We start from the raw sequence: 18,808 nt of genomic DNA on the forward strand, positions 1-18,808 counted from the left end.
ACAGTGACACCTGTGTGGGAGAGCTTGTAAAACTGAAAAGCTGTTGTACTGGGACAGTTTGACTCTCTCGACTTCATGAGTCTGGGTCCAATGATATGAACAGTCATCACAAACTGGGGTCTTCCTTGGGTGCAGTGGATAACCATGACTTCTGTGCCATATCATGCCCTTCTCTCTCCACGAAACATTGCAGAGCCACCTTATTAGCAGTTGGATCTCACAGTTGATTTCATTTGCCAGTCCTCCGGAACTGACTTCACATGCTGGGACAGGCTTGTCCCTATTCCACTGGGTACGAGGCCCTTCGGCTACCCTCACCTGGTTTTGGCCCACCTGTTGAAATGGTAAAGTGGGATATGACCACTGTCACTTGCAAACAGCTACTTGGAGCGACAGATGAGAGCTGAGTGTCTGCTGGGGACCAAAGGTGATTGAGTTGCCCCCGAAAAGACACACGCCCCTTCACCAGAGGTGCTAACCCTCCCTGGACATCATAGACATGGCAGAGTACACTGGATGAATTCGTCCATCGACAGCTATTAGAAACTATTGATGGAGAATGGACGTGAAAGCACAGAGGAACATCTGGAGAAATTTCTGAAACGCCCGTTCGCTGCTGTCGTTACTGCGTGGTCGGGAATCTTTCGGAGGGTAGGCCTCAAAATCCCTGGCCTTGCCTGCTTTGGCGACCGAGAAGGAGAATCGTTTGGACAGAGATGGCGCTCAGTACTCGGTGTCGGAGAGCTGATCAGAGCTCGAAGTTTACGGATGATTCAGAGTCGGATTCTGGTCGGCATGGCAGGGAGAGTTTTTCTTCCTTCTCCCGTCTGCGTGAGATGTGGGACATTTGAGAAACTTTGAGCTTTACTGTGCTCATGGACTTCTTCATCAAGTTATGGCATTGTTGCACTGTTGTAACTATATGTTATAATTATGTGGTTTTGTCAGATTTTTTCAGTCTTGGTCTGTCCTGTTTTTGTGATATCACACCGGAGGAAATAATGTATCATTTCTTAATGCATGCATTACTAAATGACAATAAAAGAGGACTATGTGTCTTCATAATCATCATCATCTAATACACTGATTTTTCATACCGTGGTGGCATTGGGAGTGTTCTAATTAGTTCTGCATTTCATTTAACTACATAATGTGTTACTCAGTGAAATGGTAGCTTGTCTTTTTTTATATTTTTTTTTTAACTATTCCCAACTAACTGGGACAGCTGCTTAATTGAGCCAAAATGTAATAGTCCCGATGTCATCCCAATTAACCAGAAATCATTGTATATTCTTGTGTTGGAAATCATGTTTGAGCCTGACCAGGTAGAGGCAGCAAATTTCCATCCATAAAGACCATTAGTGAACTAATTGGAGTTTCATAATAGTCTACTCATTACCTACCAAATATTGAAAGGCCTAGATAGAGTGAACGTGGACAGGATGTTTCCAATAGTGATAGATTCTAGGACCAGAGGGCACAGTGTCTGAATAGAAGAATGCCTATTTAGAAGAAAGATGAAGAGGAATTTCTTTAGCCAGAGAGTGGTGAGTCTGTGGAATTCATTGCCGCAGACGGCTGCGGAAACCAAGTCATGGGGTATATTTGAAGCAGAAATTGATAAGTTCTTGACTAAGAAGGGTGTGCAAGGTTATGAGAAGAAGACAGGAGAATGAGTTTGAGAGGAAAAGTAAATCAGCTGTGATCAATATCAGTGCAGACTCATTGTGGCTATATCCACTCATGGGGAAGGCTTTGGGAGTAAACCCCAAGGGAAAAATCTGGAGTTAGAGTCCCTAATGCAGTCCTTTGTTGAGATCAACGCTGACTAGCAGCTCCTGCAACGCCACTTGTGCCAAACTGTATCGGTCTCTGCTGATGCTTTGGATTCATCAGCTGTGTGAAGAGGGGGAGCTTACTGCATGGGTAACAGCTTGCTCTCCTTGTTGACCTGCCCTGGCTTGTGTATTACATAGACAGATGGGACGCAACATCCACAGTTGACCCCAACCAATGGAGGGCCTGAAGGTGTGATCACTGTATCCTATGACATATTGGGACACAATCGATATGTAGAAATAGTATTGATTCAAAGGTTTCAAGGTTTCAAAGGTACATTTAATGTCAGAGAAACGTATACAATATACACCCTGAAATGCTTTTCCTTCGCAACCATGCACAAAAACTGTCGCTACTGTGTGGTCCAGAATCTCCGGAGGAGAAGGCCCGAGACCTCAGGTTTGCTTTTTGCTCGGCGTCCGGGGTGGGGGGGTGGGGGTCGAAGCGCTCGGTAGAGGATGGTGCTCGGAGAGGCTGTGTCGGAGGGGCTGGTCGGAGGCTCGAAGTTTTTGGACGGACTCAGAGTCAGCTGTGGTCGGGTGCTTCCAATGGTGCTGCATCAGCAAGTTTGCAGCGCTTGGAGGTTCAAGGCAGGGAGAGTTTCTCCCTTCTGCTGCCTGCGTGAGATGATGAGCCTATCAGGACTCTGAGACTTTTTTTTACCGTGCCCATGGACTGCTCTTTATCAAATTATGGTATTGCTTTGCACTGTTGTAACTATATGTTATAATTATGTGGTTTTGTCAGTTTTAGTCTTGGTTTGTCCTGTGTTTTCTTGTGATATCATTCTGGAGGAATATTGTATCATTTTTTAATGCATGCATTTCTAAATGACAATAAATGAGGACTGAGTGTCCTCATAATCTAAAATAAAACAGAGGAGTGCCCCCAAAGGATGAATGGCAACTAAATGTTAGAACCCTAAAGACCCCCCCAGCTCTCCCCTCCCACGTGTAATCAGCAGCAAAGCAACAACCCTCCCTCCCCACCAGCAAAAAAAATGCATCAGCACCCACCACCGAGCACTCAAGCGTGCAGCAAAGCAACAGCAAAGACACAGACTTGCAGTAGCCCAAAGACTACTCATTGACCCAGTATTCAACATACCACAGGCTCTCTCTCTCTCCCTGATACAGGAGAAAGAGATGTCTCCATTTCACAGCGAGAGGGTAGACATAACAAACAACTCACTAATTACAATGTTAAAAGCCCGTTGCGTCACTTTTTCCGAGCTCTGTGCCCAAAGTTCTTGGGTCTCTGGGCACACAGAGATCTTCTGTCTCCCATGACACACCGATTTCCTGCCGGGACCCCGATCTTTGATCCGCCCGTCTCCGGAGCCACAAGATTCCGAACTTCCAAAGGCGAGCTAATCTCTTAGGTCACATCTTTGGAACAGGTGGATATTTGTGTAAATATGATCTTTGCATGCATATATTTTGTTTGATCGCCAAGTTTGGCAAAACGTTTGCAGGCGTTTCGGCTCCAATCGAGAAGCCATCATCAGTGCGCAGTTGGCGGTGTTGTCTCCTCAGAGTGCCGGCTTATATACTCCTCCGAGGCTGAATGGATATTGGTTAGATGTCAGACCCCAGAGGAGTATATAGGCTGGCATTCTGAGGAGACAACACCCTCAACTGCGCACTGATGATGGCTTCTCGATTGGAACCGAAACGCCGCAAACATTCTGCCGAGCTCAGCAATCAACCAAACTTCCAAATAGCTACCAACATCCCACAATATTTTAAACACATATTTTGTGTGAGGATGTGAAAGTCACTTAAGAGGTCAAATAAAATCAGTATAAATATGTGCTCACTGTCATCTGGATGGTTATTATACTGCACCCACAGGAAGAAAAGAAGGCTATCAGGGCAGGATATGAAGAGATATTCAGAGTGGGAGGAGATCCTTGTGGAATACTGACACCACTTTAGGCTAGTTAGAATGCATCATTTCCTTTCTGTAGACTCTGGTGATGTAAAATATATCAACAGTACTTCACAATATTCTTTAATCAATGCTAGAGGGAACTCCCGCTGAAGGAAGTTGTATCTTTTGGATATCAAAGCTGTAGAATTCTGATCTTTAAATGAAAATCTGATCTTCTGAGGTACTAATCTAATACTGTGTCTCCATCACAACCAGATCTCTTTGTGCCACTCAAATAAACCAGAAAATCAATCATCAGGCTAAGTTTTCTCATGAGTAAACCATCAGACAAGTAATATTTTCCTGAACTTGAATGCCCAATTTTTATTCTGCATTCTCCTGTCTTTTTTCCTAAAGCACTTCACAAACATGTATCAAACACTGAGAAGCAGTGGCTCTACTAACTTCGGCGTTATGCTTCTGCGTCATTTGAACAGTATTAATTGCAGTTTCTTTGTAAAAGCACAGTACTGTTTTGACTTACAACACATATAAAGAATATTTAACATCAGCAAAATGTTTCACATGGAAGTCTGAACATTGTTTCATATTTTTGCACCAGTGTCAATTGGAGATGTCCAAAGTAAGGTCTCTATAGTAATTAAAGACAGGTGGAGGGGCAGGTAGTGTTGTGGAAGCAGGAAGCCTGCAGAACAACTTGGAAAGAGCAAAGAGGGGGAAGGTAGAATATAATGTTGGGAAGTATATAGTCATGTACTTTGGTAGAAAGAATAAAGGCTTAGATTGTTTTCTAAATGGAGAGAAAATTTAGAAATCAGAGATGCAAAGGGACTTGGGAGTCCTCATGCAGGATTCCCCAAAGGTTAACTTGCAGGTTAAGTCAGTAGTAAGGAAGGCAAACGCAACATTAGCGTTCATTTTGTGAGGACAAGAATATAAAAGCAAAGAGGTAATGCAGAGGCTTTATGAGGCATTGGTCAGATCAGGTTAGAGGGAAAAGGCAGGAGAATGGAATTGAGCAGAACAATAAATCAGCCATGATAGAATGGCGGTGCAGACTCGATGGGCCAAATGGCCTAATTTTCCTCCTATGCCTTATGGTCTTAAAGGGCTCAGTTATTGAGAATTCAGGAAATGGTATGGCAAATTTTGTTAAATGTTAAAACTTACTCTTCTCCTCTATTCCCTTTAAAATTTCCTTCTTTGGCTTGGCACTCACTGGTTTCTTTCTCTTCTGTAAAGCAATTTAGAACTGTTTCCTCTCTATTAAAAGTATTGTGACATACACCACTAGCAGTGGCGTATCTAAGGTATGGCAGGTATGGCACATACCCTGGGTGCCACTTGAGGGGGAGCGCCACTGAGCTGTTTCTATTAAAGTCAGACAAGCCATCCTCGGATAGTGAAAAAAGAATTTTCTTCAGATGTATGATCTGTCTTGGATTATCATGGGTGAGAAGCGCTAGGATGGCCTTATTTCAGAGCATTGTGTAAGAAGACCATGAAACATTTCTTCACGAAGAAGAAGGAAAGTGGAGCTGAAGGACGGAAGAGACGAAAGTTGGAGGCGGAGGAAGCCAAGAAGTCAAGCGAGTTCTTCATGCCCTTCTTTGAAAAGCCCGGAACAAGTAGTTCGACACATTCCATGGAGTCGCCTGCACCTGCTGCAAGTTTGTTAGAATCCAATTATCCGAAGGTGGATCAAGTACAAGTGCGTCACAAGCCGAGGAGGAAGTCAAGTCAGATAAATCCGAGTATGACCAGATTAAGAGTGAGGCTGCCATGGTAGTGGTGGTGATGTTGAGTTTATTGACGAGATTTTACCTGACGAGATTGAACCTGACAACACTGGACTTAGTGAAATGGATGGTGTCAAAGAGCCTTAAACTGTCATATCAGGAGTGATTCAACAGCATGACACTGGACTTCTGAAGTTTGACAAGGATACTGGAAAAGCAATTCTGCCTGACGCGTTGAGAACAGAAATAATAAAGCTGGGTTCGAAGTATTTCCAGAACAGTGAGGGGTCTTTCCTACCAACAAATAACGGCTCAATGAACAAAACTTGGTTCAAGAGGAAATTGGGAAATGGTCGTGGTGAGGAAGTGACTCGCTCATGGCTGGTTTTTTCCCCTTCTAAAAAGTCTGCATTTTGTATCTGTTGTTTTCTCTATTCCCGGTCAGACCATCAATACTCATTGGAGCAGGAAAGTGGATTCAACCAGTGGAAAGCACCTGAAAGGATTACTGTTCATGAAAATGCCAAGAGTCATCGGAAATGCTTCACACAGTGGAAAGAAATGGAAAGAAATTTAGCTGAAATAGAGGCGTTATTAACGTGGAATTTCAGTCACAGATTGAGAAGGAAAAGCAGAAGTGGTGTGATATCTCAGTGAGAATCCTTCACTGCATAAAATTCCTTGCGACTCAGAACCTGGCTTTGCCAGGACACAGGGAGTCACTTCAGCAAGACGATGACTCCAATGTGGGAAATTTCCTTGGCTTACTGAAACTACTGGCTATCTTTGACCCTGTCATAAAAGAACACCTCACTCATTTGGAAAGTCGTCCTGGATCCACGACTTATCTTTCACCGGGTGTCCAGAACGAATTCATCCACATGATGGCATCCACTGTTCACCAGAGTTTACTGAGAAGCATTCATAAAGCCAAGTACTATGGTCTCACATTCGACTCGACTCCTGATCAGGCACACCGTGAGCAGATGTCAGAAGTAGTGAGGTACGTGGAAGTTGATTTTGAGAAGGAAACAGTCCATATTAGAGAGTCCTTCCTTGGTTTTATCCAGATAAGCCAGAAGGATGCTGAGAGCTTGGTTGAAGATGTCTTGAAACAGCTAGAGAAGGACGAAATGGAGCTACAAGATTGTCTCTCGCAATGCTATGACAACGCTGCTGTGATGGCTGGACACAGAAGTGGTGTTCATCAAAGAGTAAGTGAGAAAAACAACCTGGCAGTGTTTGTGAATTTCGACAATGACTCTCAACTTGATGGGTGTACATGCACCAAGCAGGATACAATGATGGTCACGTTTTTGGAACCATCGAAGCTCTCTAAGTGTTTTTCTCTTGTTCAACATGGTGCTGGGAAAAACTCAAAAACGCCGTGCCTGTGGTTGTTAAGTCGGAGTCCGAAACCAGGTGGGGTGCAAGGACAGAAGCAGTGAAGCTCATCAACAAGTACCTTGAGGAGATACTTCAAGTTCTCCAGGATGTGATAGACAATGAAAACGAGACCAGTGAAACAAGAAGTGACGCAAGGCAGCCGTACAACCGCATGTTGAGTTACGATTTTCTGATTTTGCTAGGACTTTGGAACAAAGTACTCATTCGCATTGACCATATTCAAAAGAGGCTGCAGGATCCTAGCATGGACTTCAATGATGCTGCCCTGGGTTTGAAAGCCCTCCGAGGTCATTTTTATGATGAAAGAGAAGTGTTGGTCAGTGAGTCACTCGAAGAAGGAGTCAGTCTCTGCCAAGAATGGAATATTGAAGTTGAAAGACATCAGAGACAAAAGAAACGAATGGCTAATGAAAACTCAAGAGACGCTGGGTTAACAGTTAAGGAGGAAATGGAAAGAGTCACGAAGGGAACACTCGACCATCTTCACAGAGAAATGGATGAAAGGTTTGCTCGTTTGCAGGACACGGACGCCAAGTTCGGGTTCCTTCTCAATGTCGAGGGACTATGTTACAGCACCGACAGTAATGACCTACAGAAGAAGAATGAAAATTTGGGCGAATTGTACAGCTCTGATGTTGGTGGACAGCAGCTATATGAAGAAATTCTGGATTGCAGAATGTTGCTATCAAGGTGGGTCAACATGAAAATATCAAGACCTGAAGAGCTTCTTGAATTTATTGTTCAGTATGGAGATGAGAACATTTTCCCCAATCTTTGCATTGCTATTCAGATAATGCTAACCATCGCAGTTTCCATCGCCAGCTGTGAGAGATCATTCAGCAAGTTAAAACTAATACTTTCATATTTGAGAGCCTCCATGGGTCAAGGCAGACTCTGTGATCTTGCTCTGCTGAATGTAGAAAGAGAAAAAACTGAAAAAAACTGACTTTGATCACATTATAGACCAATTTGCATCAGTGAAAGCAAGGAAGGTGCAGTTATAATTTTCATGTAGTGCTATAATTTGTTAATTAAAAGATTAACGAGCTTGACTTGTATTTTTGAGCTGATATTCTGGTAAAGTTATCTAAAAGGTGGTGTCAGATGTTTGGACAGGGGTGCAATTTCAGTGCTTGCCATAGGTGCTATTTTCCGTAGATACACCCTTGACCACTAGTAACGTAGTCTCTCTCCTTACAACAGATGGTGAAAAGGTCTTCCTGCAGTGTAATTCAATAAAGAGTTTGTGGAATTTCAACAGAGGCGATAAGAGAACATTATTATGTATTCAAGAGAGGTTAAAGGAAGGGATTTGTTGTATTTGTCACATCTACATCGAAACATACTGTCAAATGCGTCGTTGCAGCAAATCAGATCAGCGCTACTTGTGGTGGTGGCAGCCCACAAGTGTCACCACACTTCCAGCGCCAACATAGCATGCCCACAACTTTCTAACCCTAACCCGTGCATCCTCGGAATCTAGTCTTCAGGCCTTCTACTTCCTCCATCAACTATGACATTTATGTTCATAGATTTTGAGATTTTGAGCCTAGGACGTTATTGCTGAGATTCTGCCAATGGTGATGCCGCTGAATATTAAGGAAAGGCAACCAAAATCTCTTTTTAGAGATAATTGCTCCTCTATGAACGAAAACTGCGGTGAGAAGAGCTTATGTGTAAGGTGGGAGGGCAAGGGGTGGGGGCAGTGGGCAGCATGGACACCCACACACCCACCCCTCCAATAATCTGTCTGGGCGTCAGAAGTTTTGGGAGGGGACTTCAATCAAGCCCACTGCCTGAGTACAAAAGGCAGCAGCGGGTCACTACCGTGAAAAAGAGCTCTGACTAGTGACCAATCAGCTTAAGGGAAGGCAGGCACAAGCACAGTGCTCATCATTGCAGTGGCAGTCGCCTGAGTGGACAGAGTCAGCCTGGTGATCTTGAGGCTTTAGCTCTTCAAGGTTTCAACAAAGAGAGGCTTCAGTCAGAGAAAGCAGAGAAAAGAAAAGCTCAAGTTTTTTTTCCCTTCCCTTCTTTATATCTGTTCAGTGAGGATAGTAGAGGTGCCAGGCAGGATAGCTGAATGCTCATCTTGTGGGATATGGGAAGCAGGGAGACCTCTAGTGTCCCTGACGACTACAACTGGGAGAAGTGCATCCTGTACAGAAGGGACGGATTGTACTGAACTGGAGGGAGGCTAATATCCTAGTGGGAAGGTTAGTTAATGCTGCAGGGGGATGGGAACCAGAGTGCCAGAACAGTTAGTGCAGGAGTTTGGAGGCAGATGTTGGTAAGACCTCAGACAAAGTTAGGAATCAAAAGGTTGAGCATGATGTGACTAGTGTTCTGATCAGCCTATATTTCAATGAAAGAGGTGTTGTGGGAAAGATGGATAATAGTGCTGAAGATGAAGGTAGCTGGTTTACAAACAGAGGCAATGTGTAGTGAGGAGAGGTGGATAATAGGGCAGAATTGCAGTCAACAGGATGAGCTGCAACATAAAAGGTGGACAAAACAAAAAGGATGAAAACAGGACTTAAGGTGTTGTTAAGGTCCTGACGAAGGGTCTCGGCCTGAAACGTCGACTGCACCTCTTCCTAGAGATGCTGCCTGGCCTGCTGCGTTCACCGGCAACTTTGATGTGTGTTGCTTAAGGTGTTGTATTTGATTGCATGCAGTATGTAGAATAAGGTAAATGAACGTAGCACAATTGCAGATTGGCAGGTATGATGTTGTAGGCATCATTGATTCATGGCTAAAAGAAGACTACAGCTGGGAGCTTAATGTCCAAGAACATACATTGTATTGAAAGGACAGGCGGGAAAGCAGAGGGAGTGGCATTGCACTGTTGGTAAAAAATGAGATCAAATCATTAGAAAGAGGTGATAGGGTCAGAAGGTGTTGTATCATTATGGATAGAGCTAAGGAAATGCAGGGGCTAAAAGACCCTGATGGGAGTTTTATAGAGACCTCCCAAGGATGTAGCATACAAATTACAATGGGAGATAGAAAATGCATACCAAAAGGGCAATGTTACAATAGTCATGGGGGACTGCAATATGCAGGTAGATTGGGAAAATCAGGTTGGTGCTGGATTCCAGGAGAGGGAATTTCTAGGGTGTCCACAAGTTGGCTTTTAAGGGCAGCTTGTGGTTGAGTCTCCTATTCAGCTATTCTGGATTGGGTGCTGTGCAATGAAACAGAATTGATTAGAGAGCTTAACGTGAAGGAACTCTTAAGGCAAAGTGATCATAATATGATTGAATTCACCCTGAAATTTGAGAAGGAGAAGCTAAAGTCAGATGTATCAGTATTACAGTGGGGTAAAGGGGATTGCAGAAGCATGAGAGAGGAGATGGCCAGAATTGATTGGAAAAGAACACTGGCAGGGATAACGGCAGAGTAGCAATGGCTGGAATTTCTGGAAGCAATTCGGAAGGAACTGGATATATATATCCCAAAGAGGAAGAAGTATTCTAAAGGAAAGATGACACAACCATGGCTGACAAGAGAAGTCAGAGCCAACATAAAAGGCAAAGAGGGGGCATATAATAGAGCAAAAATTAGTGGGGAGTTAGAGGATTGAGAAGCATTTGAAACCAACAGAAGGCAGCTAAAAAAGTAATTAAGAAGGTAAGGATGGAATATGAAAGTAAGTTAGCCAATAATATTAAAGAGGATACCAAAAGTTTCTTCAGATACATAAAGTATAAAAGAGAGGCAAGAGTGGATATCAGACTGCTGGAAAATGATGCTGGAGAGGTAGTAAAGAGGGACAACAAAATGGTGGACAAACTGAATAAGTATTTTCCGTCAGTCTTCACTGTGGAAGGCATAAACAGTATGGTAGAATTTCCAGGTGTCAGGGGTCATTAAGTGTGTGGTTACCAAAACTAGAGAGAAGGTTCTTGGGAAACTGAAAGGTCTGAAGGTAGATAAGTCACCTGGACCAAATGGTGTACACCTCAGGGTTCTGAGAGAGGTGGCTGAAGAGATTATGGCGGCATTAGTAATGATCTTTCAAGAATCACTAGATTCTGGAATGGTTCCAGAAGACTGAAAAATTGCAAATGTCACTTCATTCTTCAAGGTGGGAGATAGGCAGAAGAAAGGAAACTATAGGCCAATTAGTCTGACATCAGTGGTTGGGAAGATGTTGGAGTCGATTATTAAGGATAAGGTCTCGGGGTACTTGGAGGGACGTGATAAAATAAGCAGAAGTCAGCATGGTTTCCTGAAGGGAAAATCTTGCCTGACAAATCTGTTGGAATTCTTTGAAGAAATAACAAGCAGGATAAACAAAGGGGAATTGGTTGATGTTGTATACTTGGATTTTCGATGGCCTTTGACAAGGTGCCAGACATGAGGCTGCTTAACAAGCTATGAGCCAATGGGATTACAGGCACCTTCTAGCATGGATAAAGCAGTGGTTGATGGCAGGAGGCAAAGCGTGGGAATAAAAGGATTCTTTTCTGGTTGGCTGCTGGTGACTAGTGGTGTTCTACACGAGTCTGTGTTGGGACCGATTCTTTTTACTTTATATGTCAATGATTTGGATGATGGAATTGTTGGCTTTGTTGCAAAGTTTGCAGATGGTATGAAGTTAGGTGCAGGGACATCTGCTTAAACTCTCATTGTAACCTATCAGAATTAAATGTTGGTGCTGAGAAATTTGACTGTCAGCAATCATATGCATCTTCCTTTGTGCTCAGTATGACTCCACTCTCTGGAACAATTTCTCCTGGTACCCATTGACTTTAGTCTCACTGGCATTCCTTAGTACTACACATCCCCAAGGTCAGCTGTTCTCTTGTCACCTCTGGAAATCAACTCTATTGTTATAATTTCTTCAAGGATCAGGCCAACACAGTACTGGCGGAATCCATAGATTTATACAGTATTTCTGCATCACTTTTACTCCTTTTTAATTTGTGGACCAGTGCTATTTTTTCCATAATTAATAGAATTATGGTTATTTGTCGCAAAGTGCTCGCCGACTGATATGTCTGTCTCTTGCACAGACTCATTTCCCAAGAAAACCCTTCCCCGCCATTGAGCACATTTACACGGAGCGCTGTTGCAGGAAAGCAGCATCCATTATCAATGACACCCACCACCTAGGTCATGCCCGTTTCTCATTGCTGCCATCAGGAGGAAGGTACGGGAGCCTCAGGACTTACACTACTAGGTCCGGGGACTCCTGAACTGGGGGAATAACTTCACTCAACTTCACTTGCCCCATCACTGAACTGTTCCCTCAACCTATGGACACACTTTCAAGGACTCTTCATCTCATGTTCTCTATATTTATTGCTATTTTATTCATTATTATATTCTTTTCTTTTTGTATTTGGACAGTTTGTTGTCTTTTGCACACCGGTTGTTTGTCTTCCCTGTTGGGTGCTGTCTTTCGTTGATTCTTTTATGGTTCTTGGATGTACTGCGAATGCCCACAAGAAAACAAATTTCAGGGTTGTATATATAAGTACATATATATACTTTGATAATAAATATACTTTGAACTTTGAAGAAGAAGTCAAGTGTTACCAGAAAACCTTCCTGGATACACTTAACAAATTCATTTCCATCTAATCCTCAGCATAATGTCAGTCCCAGTCAATATTAGGAAAGTGAATATTACCTACTATTACATCCCCATTATTCCTGCATCAAATAGCAAACTCTCCACATATTTATTCCTTTAATACCTGTCAACTAGTTGGGAGTATATAATACATTCCCATCAAAGATCTATCCCCTTCCTATTTCTTATCTAGAATGCAATGTGTAGGGAAGAGATAGCTGTCTGTTCTGTTATTGTAATCTGTGTAAATCTTGTGTTAAGTGAAGGGGAAGCAAAAGTGTGATGATTTCATTCTCTCTCTCTCTCTCTCTCTCTCTCTCTCTCTCTCTCTCTCTCACACACACACACACACACACACACACACACACACACACGTATCATTCTTCAATTATAGATTTAAAATAAGTGGCATGCATTACATAGATTGTAATACCCAGAAGGGATTTGAAGTACATAATTGAGTTCAGAGCATAATGTATCTATAATCATACCTACTCAATACTTTTATAGTGTCTGTCTTGAATGGTGTGATTTATGTTATTGACAGTGAAAAATAATATTTGTTCCATCATTGAAAATGTATGGAATTTTGATCTGTAGCATATTAGTGGGAAATTGATTCACTCTTTATATTAGACCATAAACTATAGGAGCAAAATTAGGCCATTTGGCCCATTGAGTCTTCTCTGTCATTTCATCATGGCTGATCCATTTTCCCTCTCAGCCCCAATCTCCTGCCTTCACCCCATATCTTTTCATGCATTGACCAATCAAGAATCTATCAACCTCTGCCTTAAATATACATAAGGACTTGGCCTCCACAGTTGCCTGTGGCAAAGAATTCCACAGATTTTCCACTCTCTGGCTAAAGAAATTCCTCCTCTTCTCCATTCTAAAAGGACACCCCTCTATTTTGAGACTGTGTCCTCTGGTCTTAGACTCTCCCACCATAGGAAACATCCTCTCCACTTCCACTCATCAAGGCCTTTCACCATTCAATAGGTTTCAATGAGGTCACCCCTCATTCTTCTGAACTCCAGTGAATACAGGTCTAGAGCCATCAAACACTCTTATGACAAAACTATTTAATCCTAGAATCCATTTCATGAACCTCCTTTGAACCTTTTACAGGGATATTAAAAGGTTAAGTACTACTGCATTACAAAATCTTTTCTGATCTTCAGCAAGGTCATGTCAAGATTTTACTTGGATTTGCCACTTTATTTCCAATGATCTAACATGACCTGTGTTTATTTATCTTTCTCTGGCCTGTTACGTACCCACGTATTGGGTACCATTGCATTTTTCATATTGTTCAAGCAATGCTTGTAGAGCAATTGAAAGAAAATGTTTTCTTTACTCATTCTGCTGTCAATGCAAGTGAAAATTAATTCCAAGATGAAGAAAAATTGTGTAAGACTTGTTTTAATCTTGAAGTCATGACAGTGGAATCTTATATCCATGACTGTGAAAGAATCTTTTTCTCAACAAGCATTGCTCAGTTATTCAAGCCTGGAATGCTCCAGACTTTTGGACAAATCAACCGAATCAGCATTTTACCTTGTCTGACCTCGTATTCTTTGCCCTGCAAAAAGACAGATTAAAACATGTGATCATATTTTTTCCACAATGTTTCAAGACCGTTAAGTGAGAAAATGACCATGGAAGCAAATAATGAGTACCTGCCAAAACCTTTATGTTAGAGGAAACTAATTTTTAAGTTCCAAACTGTCAGTGTTTATTATCTCAGCTCCATTGCTAACAGATGATTACTGGGAATGTGGTACAGGCATATGGCTAATGGAACAAAATTATATTTTATAAGTAGTTTCTCACTAGTTTTTTTAAGAGAAGGAAGTTAAGAATAAGCTGTTCTGTGACTAAACTAGTGAGAATTTATTGGTGCTTCTTCCAAGGAGCAGAGTCTATCAATGAACGCAGACTTTCTTATGATGAAGAGGATGACATGAAAAAAGTTACAGATGTTGAGAGGCATTGAACGGAAACTTATGAAAATCTTTGTAATCATAAAGAATAGATCAACAATGAGATGGAGAAATGACATTGTATTTAACCTAGTTGATGCTTATAGAGTGCGGCAAGGTTATTAAACTTATTTAGGCCATTGTTAGAGCATTATTAATTCTATCAATCAGTGGAAACAATGCAGATGGGCATGTAAAATCCCCCTGACTGCATACCTAGCCATATGCAACCATGAGCTAATCTGATACCACTTGAACCTTCTCTTCAAATCAAATCACAAGAGCATCTACCAATTCAGCAGGCCAGCAGGACCCTCTCTAACATGACAAAAAGAGAAATGGATGTTGCTTGACCTGCCAGGAGCTTCCAGCATTTTCTGGTTTTCTTTCAGATAGCCAGTGCCTGTAGTTTTTTAAAATTAATTTTTCATTGACCCCATGACGTTATCATCCTCGCCAACATTGCATCTAGCCAGAAGAGGCCCAGAAAGTTACATGTTAATCTTTCTTCCTACGCTTTAATTATCTGCGCCAAATGCAACAGTATTATTTCTTCAGCCTCATGTGGAAAGAGTTCCCTGCATGGCCACATCTCGTCCCCTGACCTCAGGCCACATATTGTAAACCCAACTGAGAATTCTGCCTCATTGCTGGCTCGGCTAGCGGTCACAGAGATTGGCTTCCAACTCGTGCTTAGAATGGATCTACATCTGTCAAGTAAGTCTGAGTTGCCAAGCCCGGGAATTAATGAGGATTGTGGTTTTTGAGTTGACAAGGGATTGAATTTAACTCCAAAAAGTTGATAAACTTAATATCTGTAACATTTGCACCATTTCCGGGTGCTTCGGTTTCCTCGCACATTTCAAAGATGTACCGGTTAGTAGGTTAACTGGTCATTGTAAATAGGCCTCTGGTTAGGCTAGGGTTAAATAGGTGGGTTGCTGGGCTGGATGAGCCCGTTCCACACTGTATTTATAAATAAATAAAATTAAGTTCTACCAGCCTAGAGTGGATTATGTCCTTCCATTGACAGGGAGAGAACTGAAACTACACTGACAATACCAGTATTGCATAAGTGTCCAGGTCTTCAGCCTGGAATTGATCGTATCTATCAATTATGAATATATACTTGTTGACATCAACAGCTATGGTCCCAGTGCAGGTCAGTGGGAGTAGGCTGTTTAAATGGCTCGGCATGGGCTAGATGGGCCGAAGGGCCTCTTTGTGCGCTGTACTTTCCCATGACTCTAATAATCCCACCTGCAAATTGAAACAACAACAATAATGTCATGTTGTTTGATGTTTGCTCGCAGGTTTAATAACAAGATGCAGAGCTATTTTGTGAGCAAGCTGATGAAGGACGTGGCAAACGGCAATGTGATTGGCAACGAGATGGAGGATGGTAATATTGATTCTCTCAGTAGTTGTGATGATCTATCACTCCCATTGTTATCTCAAGGTAAGGCTAACCAGACAGAGAATGGCCAGTAAAAATCTTTTATCCCCACTCAGCATCTCTTTAATAATTCGGTAACAATTTTCTGAGCATTTTTGTCAATAGCTTTTCAATTTCATTGTTAGAGAATTTTTTTTAGAATAGACCTTTGTCAAACAGATTTTTTTTGGGGGGGCCTCATTAACGATGGAAAATTGAATCAAACGCTTAATGTTTCATTTTTTTTTCTTTCACGATCAGGAGCAGTAGCATTCCTAGGCATGATTGTATTGAGAAGCTGAAGGCTGTGAGTGTTGCTGCTTTTTCATTCTGAAGATGCTCTGCTGGGAGACGGTGCCAGTCACAAAGTGATTCCACCTCTGCCAGTGCCGCTCTGCCCATTCCTCAACTGACAACACGACTTGTTCACATGTGATGTGGTAACCCAGCATGAATCCAGGAGGAATCTTTGGACCTTACTCACCTTGTGACTTCTAGCATGCTGAATGTGCCACAGCTGAATCAGATCACTGCAGAAGGCGTTTATTTCTTTAACCTTGACTCCCCCCATTCCCCTAAACAAAGAAAATCTCTCATGGTGAAAATTTTGATTTTGGTTTTCATAGGAATTTAGAAAGTTAAGGCACAGCAGAGGGCCGATGTGTCCTCTCCAGCCAGAAATAAACATTCGGTTAGTCTTGCCTGGGGCTCTTGGCACATAGTTCTGCAGATAATACTTCAAATCCTCATTCAGGAACCATTTTATGTGGCTTCTGGTTACCGACCTTACTGCTAGATAGATACTATTTATAAGACCACAAGATCAGAAGACATAGGAGCAGAATTAGGCCATTTGGCCCCTCATGTCTGCTCTGCCATTACATCATAACTGATTCATTTTTCTCTCAGCCCCAATCTCCTGGCTTCTCCCCATATCCCTTCATGACATGACCAATCAAAAATCTATCAACATCTTCCTTAAATGTACCCAGTGACTTGGCCTCCACAGCCTCTGGTTACTGACATTACTGCTAAATAGATATTATTTATCTCTCTGGATCTCTCATAATTTTTGTACCTTGATTAATTCTACCCTCAGTTTCACTGGCAGCCATGAATGCAACCCTGCCTAGGCCTCATCATAATTGTAATTCCCTCACCCTGCAATATCCTTGTAAACCTCTGCCCCTCTGAGCGTTATCATATACTTTCTGCAGTGTGTGGTGACTAGAGCTGTGCACACTAGTCCAGATGTGAACTAACCAATATCTTACTGCAAACATTTCTAGTGTTCCCTTCCTGCTCTTGTGTGCTGTGCGTCAGCCAATGCAGCCAAGTTTCCTCAATGATTTATCTCCATGTTGCCATGTTCATGGCTTTATAGTCGTGCACTTCAAGCCACTTTTCCTAGAATTCTGATGCAGAACATACCCCGTTGTCAAGTTAAGTGAATAGCAGAAACATGAGGCACAGGAGACTCCAGATGTTGGAACCCGGAGCCACAGAAACCTGCTGAAGGAACTCAGCATCTGTGAGGGGGGAAGAAATAGGCAAAGTTTGAAGACAGAAACTTGCATCAGGACTGAGAGGGGAGATGGCCAGTATAAAAGGGAGGGGGAGTAGGGCAACAGGAGCCTGAGGTGGACTAGCAGCAGGGAAAGATGACAGACTGCTTGCATCAGGTAGTGGGAGGAGGGGTGTGAAATTAGGAGGAAGTGACTGGGGGACTATAAATGGAGGAAAGCAAAAATGAGTGGAGGGTGTTGCAAAGTGAGAGAAAGGGAGTACGAAGGTTGGAGACAGCTGCTGGAAGGTAATAAACAGGAATACAATGGGCTACCAGAGATGGAATTGGATAGGTAAAGGACGAATCACTAGGGGAGAGGTAAATGGGAGATAGAGTCAGAACCAGATGAGGACATTCTCCTTCCCCTATATGGTAATAGCAATATGTTAAATTATTGCCCAGCAGACAAAATTCTCCTCCCCACTCCCACCCCAACCACCCCATAAAATATTTGACCAGGTCCATTGTCCATACTTTCCAGCAAAAAGGACACTTTCCAGAACACTCCAACAAATAACATCACTTATCAGTGATGATCAAAGTAAATTATTGAAATCATAGGCCATCATGAACCTACATTAGATGACTCAAATAATAACTATGGCTCTGTAAAGCATTTCCAAATATGACTAGATTCCATTTTAATTGACTCAGAAGTCTTCCAAAGTTAAGCAAGATTTGTTTTCAACTGTGGTTCATTCTGCTCACTTTGCTGAACACCAATTAATATCTTTAAATTCTTCTCCATCTACCTCACTAACCGTTATCAAACGTCTGTCTGCTTGGCCTTACTGTGATTCCTATTTCTTGATATCATCCATAACAACCTTCTGAACACTGTTCTTCTGAACACTGTTATGTATTTTTAAATGCTTTTCATAATTAACAATATTTTCTGCAATAAATAACAAATAACAGTAATCAACTTTAATTCATTACAATGGCTAAGGCTGATAATGTGGCTTCTCTAACCATAGCATTAGCAATATAGAAAATAAATTAGTAAATATCTTAATGGCTTGATATCTTAAGCTAGACCGGTGAGATTATAGATGAATTTATGCATCATTGTTGTTTACTTTTGATGACAGCTTTATTTATAATTTTTAACTTATTAACAAATTTGCGGGCTCTAAGCTGTAAATGCTAAGGAATCAACCATTACAGGTAAACAAATTATACAGGAAAGTGAACAAGTATTAAATATTAATAATCAAGCTCCAAATTCAGATTTAACATTTTTAAAAATTAATCATGCAGTTATAATTAGTTCAGTGCCCAGCTGCAAAATTAGGGTTTAGATGTTGAAAGGCCGTAATGCTGTGCTGGAAACTATTGAGCCTTATTGTGCTTTGTAGG

General features: G+C 42.0%; 1 protein-coding gene across 1 annotated transcript in view; it reads left to right on the forward strand.

Annotated features, from left to right (window-relative positions):
- Positions 1 to 18,808, forward strand: part of slc24a4b (solute carrier family 24 member 4b) — a 348,425-nt gene that overhangs the window by 289,418 nt on the left and 40,199 nt on the right. Inside the window, 1 exon segment of the mRNA XM_072251318.1 lies at positions 15,761 to 15,906. Coding sequence (XP_072107419.1) covers positions 15,761 to 15,906 — 146 coding nt within the window.

This window comes from Mobula birostris, chromosome 1 (genome assembly GCF_030028105.1).
Source record: "Mobula birostris isolate sMobBir1 chromosome 1, sMobBir1.hap1, whole genome shotgun sequence".
NCBI lineage: Eukaryota > Metazoa > Chordata > Chondrichthyes > Myliobatiformes > Myliobatidae > Mobula > Mobula birostris.